At 45.5% G+C, this 11,268-nt stretch overlaps 1 protein-coding gene across 1 annotated transcript; it reads left to right on the forward strand.

Annotated features, from left to right (window-relative positions):
• Nucleotides 1-327: 327 nt before the first annotated feature.
• On the forward strand, nucleotides 328-5,013 carry T265_00849 (hypothetical protein; the record flags this gene model as incomplete). The annotated part of the gene is made up of 2 exons (XM_009164744.1): nucleotides 328-732; nucleotides 4,684-5,013. The coding sequence occupies 2 exons, from the start codon at nucleotides 328-330 to the stop codon at nucleotides 5,011-5,013; spliced, it is 735 nt and encodes a 244-aa protein (XP_009163008.1).
• Nucleotides 5,014-11,268: the final 6,255 nt, after the last annotated feature.

The following is an 11,268-nucleotide window of genomic DNA, read 5'->3' on the forward strand; positions in this document are numbered from 1 at the left end:
TGCTGAAATTATGGCATCCGATAGTGGATCTCACCAATTAACCATGAGAACGAAGTGTTTATTGAGGTCACCTCTTTGTGGTTGGTCAGATCTGAGTTGATTGTTTGTGGCGATAGCCGTGATTCACGGACAACAACGTTGATACTGGTTTAAAGCCTTACTTTACTATCCCCTGAGGCATCTAACGACCCGTTGCTTAAAAAATCCATGTTTTTTTGTCTACACTTCCTACCCCACCCTCCACAGTCTTATGATGCTGGAAGCAAGACCTCAAAATGCGGGGTGGTTTCACCCAGTCAGCTTCCAGCTTCCACGGTCTCAGTTCCTATGCAACCGAACCATCAATACGGAATCGCAACCACGGCCGGTGGCTTTGCAAAGTCCAACAACAGTATCAGTTGGTCGTCGTTGACACGCTTATCCGCGGCCTATGGTAGCCACACTCCCATGACTCATCTGGCCACAGTGAACCCAACCTCCAATCCGACTGGTCCCACCCCACCATCATCCAATTCGGCCTCATCCTCTAGCTATTCTTCAGTCTCGCCCGCTGCTCTGTCAACTACTTCCGGATTGGGCTCAAGTCTCAGTGACCCGAAATCCGTGGACGCATCACCGGGAGAAGTGGCAACCATGTTAGGGAACACATCGTTTTCATGTTCATCTGGTGGACATACAGCGATCCAGTCAATCCCCATTCAATCAGATACCGTTTCTTACAAGTCTACTGAAGTGAGTTATTTTCCCTAGTCTGCATGATACTGATAGAAATGGTACACTATTAACTTTGATTGTGGGGTCCATGCTTGCCGAATTCCATGGACACTCATCCAAACAGTGCTATGTATCATTTTTTCTTCAACAAACTGATTCATCTGGCTTTTATTTGGATGTCCGCTTGGATATCGCTTCCACTACATCCCTGTTTCTTCGTCGGTGAATAGTTGACTGAGGAGGCTGAATTCACCTAGTTCAGAGCTGACATTGTATGACTGCTTGAAAAATGCGGTATGTGTGTATGTATGTGCCCTTTGGTCAGTTTACCAGCGATTCGTTTAGGGTTGTAAGCACGATTTGTCTGTTTTCTGAGATAGTAGCTGTAGGGTTGACGTCAAAGGTGACTTAGAACAATGCGACTTCCATGTGGTCTGCAGAGTTCATCATTGAAGCGGCTACAGGTAGTGTTATGCACTGGCACCATCAGTGCTTGACACTTCGGAAGTCAGCTGATCCTGTACCATCGGACGGGCCGCCCTGAGCCCAAACTCATAAGAACCGTAACGCCTAAAGTTGGACCTGGTTGAGTTTTGAGTTAGTTTTTTGTAAATTTCTTGTAGGATAATAATTTGATCAACCTGTCACGGTGAGGTACAGTTTTCATAATTCATATACCTGTAACTCCGAACTTCATTTATATAACACAGTGGTACATAGTGAAGAGTTTGTTTTGATGAAAAAAATCTACAGAAAAATTGCCTCTGGCAACGATTTGTAATGTCAATAATCAGCTACGAACTGGAGAGAACTCTAGGATCTTGACTTCGGGGCGATTTACGGCGGTCTTTGTTGAGAATTCACAGGAGATACCCGAAAAGTCTTCGATTATAATCTGAATTTCGTGGAGTCGTGCAAGAATAATTTGCATTAGAGTGGTCCTACCGAGGGGAGTTTCGCTAGTTGGAAACTAATTTGTAATAATGCCTTCTCAAGAGAACGGATTTTTCTCGTTTCTCGGTGGATCGATTATCATCGAATGCACAACACTGTGAGCATCACCTGTTTCCACTGAAGTTCCACATGATTTTAGTTGAAAAGTACAACTGTCTTCTGAGGATTTTACTTGTTTGTTGTAATGCTTAGATCCCTAATCGACCGTCCTAATGTCATTTCGTGGTTCGTCCTGACCACGGACTGTAGTATTTGTCCAGTGGTCATCGCGATGCTCCACCGCCGTCATCGGATATGTGGTAAAAACCACTTCCCTTCTTTGTCAACAACATCTTCCATTATAAGCATACTGTTGTTTCGCGGTTATCTTGTTATCTTGTCGAAAACAATGGTCTACCGGAGACTGTGGCACGCATGAATCTGGGGTCTCTTGGTTTGGGTACATCCTCGGTGTGTTGATTTATCCTCTCCAAGACTAAGCATCCTGGCAGCATACTTACGCTCTACCTTCTCACTGGCTTCTTTGTTTGTTCTACATAGAAATGCCGCCAGTTTTGAGTCGTGTATTCCACTCTCGTTCCACTCTTCAATCATTGATGGTTGTTGACAACAACGACAGCACGCGAACGAATTAATGAAACATTATTGCTTGCAAATCTCGTGACTCGCGTCCCTGTTTGTCTGTCCTTAATCCTCGATAATGTTTTTCCTGTTAGTTTGCCTCACCTTATGGTTAGACGGACATGGTTGCTTTTTCTAAATATGTGACGTACGTTTGTTTGTATGTGCCTTATCAGTTTATTGTTAATGATTCCGAAGCTCAGTTTTGCTTGACTGTATGGATAGACCAACAGCGATCACGTTTACGCCAGTTGGGTCACTGCTCACGTGTCTCACATGTAACGGCAGCTATCCGCAACCAGTTTTTCTGGTGAATAGGACACATGATGCCAACCGGATCAGATCAAAACTTCTGTTTATCTTGTGGTCGGAACATACATGCGTATATGTACGTATATATACGTATATATATATATATACGTATATGGCTTTGTAAGCCTAATTGAGCTGTGCCCCACGTCCGATTTAGGTATGTAAACGCACATTCCCAGTAGCTGCCGTAATAGCGCCAGTGCTGTCGACGATCGATAATGGAGAGGACTGGGGAGTTGGTTTACCTTTGTTCTGGTGCCCTGATCGGAGACAAAATAACCATTTCAACCGAGATCAGCTCATATGTATGCTATATCGGTGCGGAACCTGATCACTACGAGCATAGGATGCCGAATGGTTTTCGGAGGGAAGAACTCACNAATTCAAGAAGATTCATCAAATCGCACATCGAAAGTGAGTTCTTCCCTCCGAAAACCATTCGGCATCCTATGCTCGTAGTGATCAGGTTCCGCACCGATATAGCATACATATGAGCTGATCTCGGTTGAAATGGTTATTTTGTCTCCGATCAGGGCACCAGAACAAAGGTAAACCAACTCCCCAGTCCTCTCCATTATCGATCGTCGACAGCACTGGCGCTATTACGGTAGCTACTGGGAATGTGCGTTTACACACCGAAATCGGACGTGGGGCACAGCTCAATTAGGCTTACAAAGCCATATACGTATATATATATATATATACGTATATGGCTTTGTAAGCCTAATTGAGCTGTGCCCCACGTCCGATTTAGGTATGTAAACGCACATTCCCAGTAGCTACCGTAATAGCGCCAGTGCTGTCGACGATCGATAATGGAGAGGACTGGGGAGTTGGTTTACCTTTGTTCTGGTGCCCTGATCGGAGACAAAATAACCATTTCAACCGAGATCAGCTCATATGTATGCTATATCGGTGCGGAACCTGATCACTACGAGCATAGGATGCCGAATGGTTTTCGGAGGGAAGAACTCACTTTCGATGTGCGATTTGATGAATCTTCTTGAATTGCGTTAGTTTGGTTACATGCCCCGACGGCCAGCGGACCGACCCCGAAAAGATTGTTCCCTTACACGCGTACAAGATAGAGGGACGCCCGAAGTGAAGTCATGTAGTGATTCAGGAGAGAAGCCTATGACCAGGAGACTCAATCGCATTGGCATCTGTCTCATACCTATCTGGGACGAGCATATTGACTGTTTAAGATGCTGGCTGGTGCAGCATTTCGGGTTGAAAAGGTGACTGTCTAGACGGCACTTGATCGTTACGCCATCTTCGGAAACACGAAACGCCTCTAGACAAATCATACTCAACAGAATTGGAGCCAGATCTCAACTTTACTCCACTCTTGTGCCAGATTCGAACTTGACGAACTGTTCCCATAGGTAAATACGCACGACCTAGCGCCGTATCCTAAGGACTTCATAAGATTGGCAGCAGAGCTTTTGTAAAGCGATCCACAACATCCCTCTTTTCTGGAGTCTGAACAGAGTGCAACGGTTGGTTCCTTTCCCGGTGTTTATCCTGCGGTCGCTTCACAATCCACATTTCACGGATACTTTCTTCCAGAAAATCAGCGTTCAGACGGCTGACTAGAGTACGCGCCAGGATTTTGCCTGCAGTGCAGAGAAGACTGATTCTCTCTTTCGGTTTCCTTTTTTCTTGAACAATGTATGTATAGTCATTGTTAGAGATCTGGTTTACAAGCATTTATTATCCTCGAATTGCGACGTGCACTCGGTATGGACGCTTTTGTGCTCGATTGTTTTGAGATTTAATTTCATATTCAACGAATGCTCGCGGTGCTCGTCCTAGTCTGTGCTGGCTTGTCCAAGTTATCGGTGAAATCTGATTGTTTATGTGTTCAACTACGTATGTTTATGAAGAAATAACTACGCATGTCCATATTAAGCTGTCAGGTTTACCGAACGTAATCATTTGTCTAGCGGGCGAGCCCACCTTCGTTGTGTCACTCATCATTTGGCTAATTGATCCGCTTGTGAAACAGTTTTTTGTGCGGTGATTGTGTACAGAGATCAGGGGCTTTATTTTTTTTCATTTCCCCAATCCTTCCGTCTACAGGAACAAATCCATCGCATTTATGCCGATCGACTAGTTTCATTGATCGCCGAACGTGATCAGGCTCGTGAGGAGATCTCTCGTCGGGATCAACTTATTGCCAAATTGCGGCGTGAACATGAGGCAGAGATCAAACGCGTCAAACAGATGACTTGGTGTCAGGTGTGTCTGAACGAGGCGTTCTATCACTGTTGTCCTGGAACGGCCTATTGTTCTGAACCTTGTCAGTTACGCCACTGGACCGAACAACACAACCGTGACTGTCGGCGCCGAGGGGAGTCTCAACAGCTTCAACAACAACAGCAGCAGCTGCAGCAACCTCAAAAGCGGTGATTTTCCTTTCAGGGGTTTCTTACTTCTTGTAAAATTTTCAATCTTTCAGTCATGGATAATGTCCTTGCGCCGTTATTTGTACAAATTCGTCCTCAACTTGGCGTAAAGTCACCGAACAATTTTGTCATTAATACTTTGCTTTCATTTTGAAAACCCCCTCTTCAGGAGGTAGAATCAGTTTGTTTCTGTTTCAACTGGTGTTGGTTACCGACATCTGTCCGTCTGCCCGGTTATCTCTTGCGTGTGTGGATTCATCGCCGTAGATGCCTGATAGACTTGTCCCTTTTTTATCGGGGTCTTCGTAATTCTGATTTCTTTTTTCTATCCGCACGTTTGCACATGATATCGGATGTTGAACATGATTCCGGGCTTTGAAGAACTGTTAGATTCCATTTAGCCACCAATCGGTCACGTGTTTTATGTCCGATGTTCCGATTCCAGCAAAACGTTCAAAGTCATTGTGATGTTCTTGTATGTGTGTGTGTTCGCATGCGTGTGGATTTTGGTCATCTCTTTGCTGTCATCCTTATGCAATCAGTCGAATCAGAAAATCGCCTTTCACACGTTTCTTTGTTCAACCATTTCTACCGGCAATGCTCTGTATCTACCTTATTTGCAACTACAGATGGACGTCTAGAAATTTTGAATTCTGTCTAGCATTCATTTGTGTTTTCATACTATCTTTAAATAGTACTTCTTACTGTACCACACACAAATGAACGCGCACACGCTTCATACCATTCGTACTTTCTTGTCAGATGGTTCGCATGCCGCCGTGTAATGAGAGCGCCCTTGCCCACCCGCATCTTTCTTCTGTCAACCAGTTCTCTCGATTCACGACTTCTGACGGGACACGCGTTCTTCTGAGACTGCCTTATGCTCTTTTCATCACACTACCATTCGTTGCAGTCCGTACGATTCTACCACGCGTATTACTACGCCGCGTACTGTGATGCGGTTCGTTGTCTGCGGTCAGAGTTCGAGCTCTGCCTGTTAAATCTGCATGCCCAATGTGATACGCGGAATTGTGTTTTTTCCCTTATTTCGGTATGCACCTGACGGCAGCTTTTCAAACGCCATCGGTGTGTGGTATACGCGCGCTCAAAATAGATTGACCAAAGACCGCTTCTCTCATTCATAAATCTGTGCAAACCATTTTGACGTCATATTTCGGGTGATTCTCTTCCGTCCACACGGCAGCTTTTTGGTGCAATCGTGAGAGGGACAGCGTTGTCACATCGATACCTTACACCATCCCTCCACGGCTTGTGCACATTGGTTCCTAGGTCGTTTTTTTTTCGGTGTCCTTTCCAATCTTGACGCTAACTTAACGTCCGCCTGTTTCCGGCAGGTACCCAATGCGGGTTAAGATTATGCGTCTCATTCGCTATCCCATCTGTCTGTGCCCCATCCTTGTTCCAAAGTTTCTTTCAGTTATCTATATTTTCAGTCATTCATTACTACTGCTGCCGCTGCTGTGGTCAAGTCCACCCTGTTTTATACTTGTATACTTGTAAATCAGAAATGAAATATTGCAGTACAGCATGTTTACAACGCATCCGATGTCTGCTTTTCAGGTGTAGTTTGTCTGTACGTCCACGTGCGGAGATACGCGTCTTCGCTGGATAAGTCGAAATCTAGGATGGATCACTGTGACCTTGGGTGCATTAACAGTTACTTCACTGTAGAATACTAGGTGTTTTCGCTTCTCAGTTCTCTCAGTCCGTCTGGGTCTGATGGCCCTACTTGGGGCAGATGGATATGTCAGTTGTGCATTTCGGCACAGAATAGAGAGGGATTTTCCGTATCCTGAATCAGACTGGTAGGAACCGCTGTAAAAACGGAAACGAAATCGCGTGCTTTGAGAGCCAGCATGTCATTAGCACCTTGTTATTGGCCCAGACGCTCCTCTAAATTGCACTGAGAAAAACTTTCTCACATTCAGATAGTTACTTGTCCAGGTAATTTGTTCCCCAGAAATCAATGGGAGGGGGCATATTAAAGTCGGACCACCGACTGGGTCCGATTTCGCACTCATTTCTGTCACTTCGGCAGCTTGGGCCAACGTCAAGGAACGTGAATGCACATCCCTTAAGTGGAACGCTCCCCAGTCCAGCAGTTGTTTGTTCAGCAGTCAAGCCCACCTCCTTGTCCTGGGGCTGTTCTCTCCCAAGGAGAGGAAGCAATTTGGTTTCTGTCGGGCGTTATTTTTGACCGGCGGACCATGTGTCAAAGTTAAAGTCTTCCGAAATACGTCCATTTTTCCCAGTGTGTCGGTGTATGGGTGGCTTGTATCCGAAACAGATTAGCCGGTCGACAGTGCTTGAGCAACTGGACATCTGTGGATAGTTGACAAGCTACACAATCCGAAGAATTAGATCGGTGGACAAGCACATAGGTGTCTGTTGTCCGCCTAAAATAATAAAATCACGGTTATTACTATAACCATATACTTGTTTACTTTTGAAATGCCAGTGTTGTATGTCACTCCCCGTTAATCCCCATAGCGCGTGGTGCTACCCGCTGGCTCAGTATTGGCACCCTCGTGGTATTCCAGTAATAGTACTGTTGTCAAAGTTGTCATCCGCAGAATCACTAGTACCAGAAAGATAGTGCTTCGAAACCGGTGTAAACGTTACAGTTTTTGAGGCTGTCACAGTAACGTGATTTCGAACTCCACTCTTTAACTGGTAGTTGACTTGTCCCAGGGTGTGGGTTTTGCCGTTCATCTCAAATCACCTGAAGATAATCAGTGCCCTCTGTCCAAATGAAATTCACCCTCTCTGTCGGTGTGTAGGAGTCCGTCTGCCTCACCCGAAATATTTTGCGCATATATTGCAGGTAAAGTCGGCCAAGCACCTTAGCCCTACAGTGAAGACGCCACAGTGACCCGGTACATGATGAGCTTGGTGCCAACCGGTGGTTGTTCCGGACGCCTTCCTCAAGATGACCGAATGCTGTACCGTTCTTCACAGTTTGTGCGTTGCGTTAGTAATCCAGTGTCTGGATTATGAATTGCCAAATTAGCGGAAATCGATACAACCATATAGTTGAGTGGTTTTGCGGTTTTGTGTCGAACTCTTGCTACAGGTTGTCCTAGAAGTATTTGCGGATTAGGACGTAGTACCACTGAATGAAAGGTCGTATTCAGCCATTGTAAACGCGAAAATTAGGTGCAATCAGCAGTATAGGAACAAACATGCGGTACTAAGTCAGCATGCCACTCTCAATGACATGACGACCTTGTGCATGTGATTATTCGATCCAGGATGGATAGGGTCGAAGCAAGAGCATGGCTACACTTTACTCCCACTTTGATTTCGAAGTTGAAAGAAGTAGTTACCTAAGTTCGCTTTGGAGCTTCTAGCCCAAAATGTATGCGGGGGGCTGAATATTTTTCCCGGGTGGCCCAAGACTATCCTCATTGCTTGGGGACGGGACGCGATGGAATCTGAAAACACTCCATAGAACGGCTAATTCTGCAGTAAAAGTTCAACCAATCACATTTTATCCACTTCGTAGTATGCACTGCCTTTTTGGAACATATAATGTCAATGACCAGCCGCGTGACAAATTCTTACCTGCGGTGCACGGAAGGCCAGTTATGCAGTAGTCGTCAGTCTTCCTTTTGATAATGCTAATCTTTTCGTGGTTGTATCTTTATGGACACCTACAACATGTTCGCTTAGTGTGTCGGATGAGCCGGGTGGTAATACCGGTATGGACAATGACACTCACGAGTGATAAGCCCTAGTAAGACCTGAGTCCATGTTCAGTAGTTACTCTGTTTCAGGCAGAACCCTGCCAGGTTATCGTGATGCCTGTTCCACAGAGCATGACGTGAATATAGACAATGGGTCTATCTAAGACAGTTACGGAGAACTACTTCTTACTCCGGTTGTGCTGATCCTGGCTAGGAGGCTTAGGCGTGCAAAATGAGGCTCTGGTTCTGCTGTGAAGGAAATTTCCATAGTATTATATTTGACTACGACCCATTTCTCTCACTTTCTGATAGAATTCTGTGTTTTGCGCTGTGGACGTTTCTCACATCAGTATAGTTGACCTTCCTACGTTGGTGTTAAGTTGCCAGTGCCATCCATACGTACACCAGACTGACAGTCGATTCATCTGAGTCAGGTAGTCTCTTTGTTTGAGTAACAGAATGTCAAAGCGTTGGAGTAAGGGAAGATAAGTTCATCCTCATTTTGTCCCACTGCCTCCTCACCAAACAGTGTGTATAAATCGGATGTCGAGTCAGAGGGAATGAGAAAAATCGCTATGTAGGTTTTTTGGCGGCAGACGGAGAGTCAGGAGGTGCATTGTGTGCTTCAACCTGAGTAGAACTGAGCATTTTCTGGCCATTGCTTCCTCTGGACAAACTGCATGAATACGACAGCAAGAGGTTAATTGCTTTTCGAGCTTTTTTCCCCCCTTGAAGATGAGCACATACCGACCTATAAGGAGTGGATACAAGTGACTGGTGATCCTTCGCATAGAGCTACTCGTTCACATAGAGGTGGCTTGGCTGAATCAATCCAGATAGTAAGTTCACGATGCTTGAACCGCAATAGTAACATAATCGCATAACGCAGCTCGGACAACTATAGTTTGAGGATTTTATTTGAATATTCAGAGGTGATTTGTGCTGCCAGACTGCGATGTAATACCTTGCAAGACGTCTGTGTATCTACTGTGAGTTGCCCAGGTATATTTGCCGCTTGTGCGAATCATTCCAAGCGGTGACGCTTCCGTCGCTTAGTTGTGCTTCCTTTAGTGAGTGTCGTCTTGGCCGGAAGGCGAACGACTCGTCTTCTTCCTACAGTAGTATAGGAAAAAGTCCCTGTAGGTTCTGCAATAACTGAAAAAGTACTCCCTTTAGCCACTGTTGTACATGTTATGTTGTCTGCTTCTGACTAGCCTGGCTGCAAGCTACCTGAAAGAGAACGAAAAGTCAACCGCACAGAATCTTCACAAGTGAACAAGTGACAAAGCTTGATACAGCACACCTCATGTAGGCAAAGCAGCGCCCCAACGGATGAGTTCATCTGCTGACATGCCGGTATGGGGCTATGGAGGAATGTCACACACACACACACACACGTAAGCCGATCAAACAAGAGGTGATGGCCCTTGGTGTATGCATACTGAACAGTTCCACTAACCTGCTGGAACAAAATGAGCGTGTCACTAATTACTTTCAGTACGACTGATTTTCACAAAGCTCTAAACAGCCTGTGGTATTAGGGGAAAAGAGCTGTTCATTATACTACAAACAATGTGTAACCTAGTTTTTGGTGTTTGCAACTGGCGGCTTCAGTTGCACGGGTTACTCAGTTGATAAGATTCATTCAGCCGACATGATGGCTAGCCGGAGCCGTTTGGTTCTTTCTGTTTGCACACTTGGAGCATTTGTGATAACTGCAAATAGATCGTCGCTGAACGAGTCTGTTCCGGAGGATCGAGCTTTATAGTATCCGGCTTTGAAAGTGGTCCCAGAATGCCCGAAACCTACTAAGGTACTCGAACCCCACCAATATCGAGACAGGGAAGCCGTTATGCGCCCGACTGACCGCTCAAGCAGTCAACCGATTCAATAACGGCCGAAGAGTGTTCAGGCACGTTACAGGAACACGGCTGACAATGAGAGGTGTTCACCCAACGCCGATCAGACATCCCGGATGAGGGTCAAAGGACGCTCCAACTAGCCCGATGCTCCCTGTAATCTTTGCACTCACGTGTGCGCAATAAAGATGTTGTGTTTCTTGTTGGTGAGTCTTTATCCGACACTAAAGCACGGGAGCGGAGGCGGCAGTCAGGTACAACAAGTAGCAGCTGACGCAATGCAACCGGATGATGATCCAACTAAAATTTCCCGCTTCATTAAATCAAAGTAGTCTGCTCTGCTCTCCATATTATTGCCATGGCTATGCTGTGCTATGCAACTAAAATCTGTAACTGGTTGGATAGTTATCACTCAACATGAATTTTTTCTCAGACGTATCACTACATACGGTAGGCTTGACAAATGGACCAGAAATTCTCTCTATACTACTTAGAAGCTTTTCTGTCCAGTATAATCTACGGACTACGCGCAAGGCGGTCGGAAAAATAGCTGCATTTCAGAGAATAGCGTCAGCCGTCACTCATTACAGTAGGCTGTCGTTCCGCTCTTTCCTATCTTATAGACCACAGCACAATCTTAATTCGAAGTTCGTAACGGCAGGTACTGGGCGAATTCCGATTAGACCTGTCTTT

This window comes from Opisthorchis viverrini (genome assembly GCF_000715545.1).
Source record: "Opisthorchis viverrini unplaced genomic scaffold opera_v5_9, whole genome shotgun sequence".
Taxonomy (NCBI): Eukaryota; Metazoa; Platyhelminthes; class Trematoda; order Opisthorchiida; family Opisthorchiidae; genus Opisthorchis; species Opisthorchis viverrini.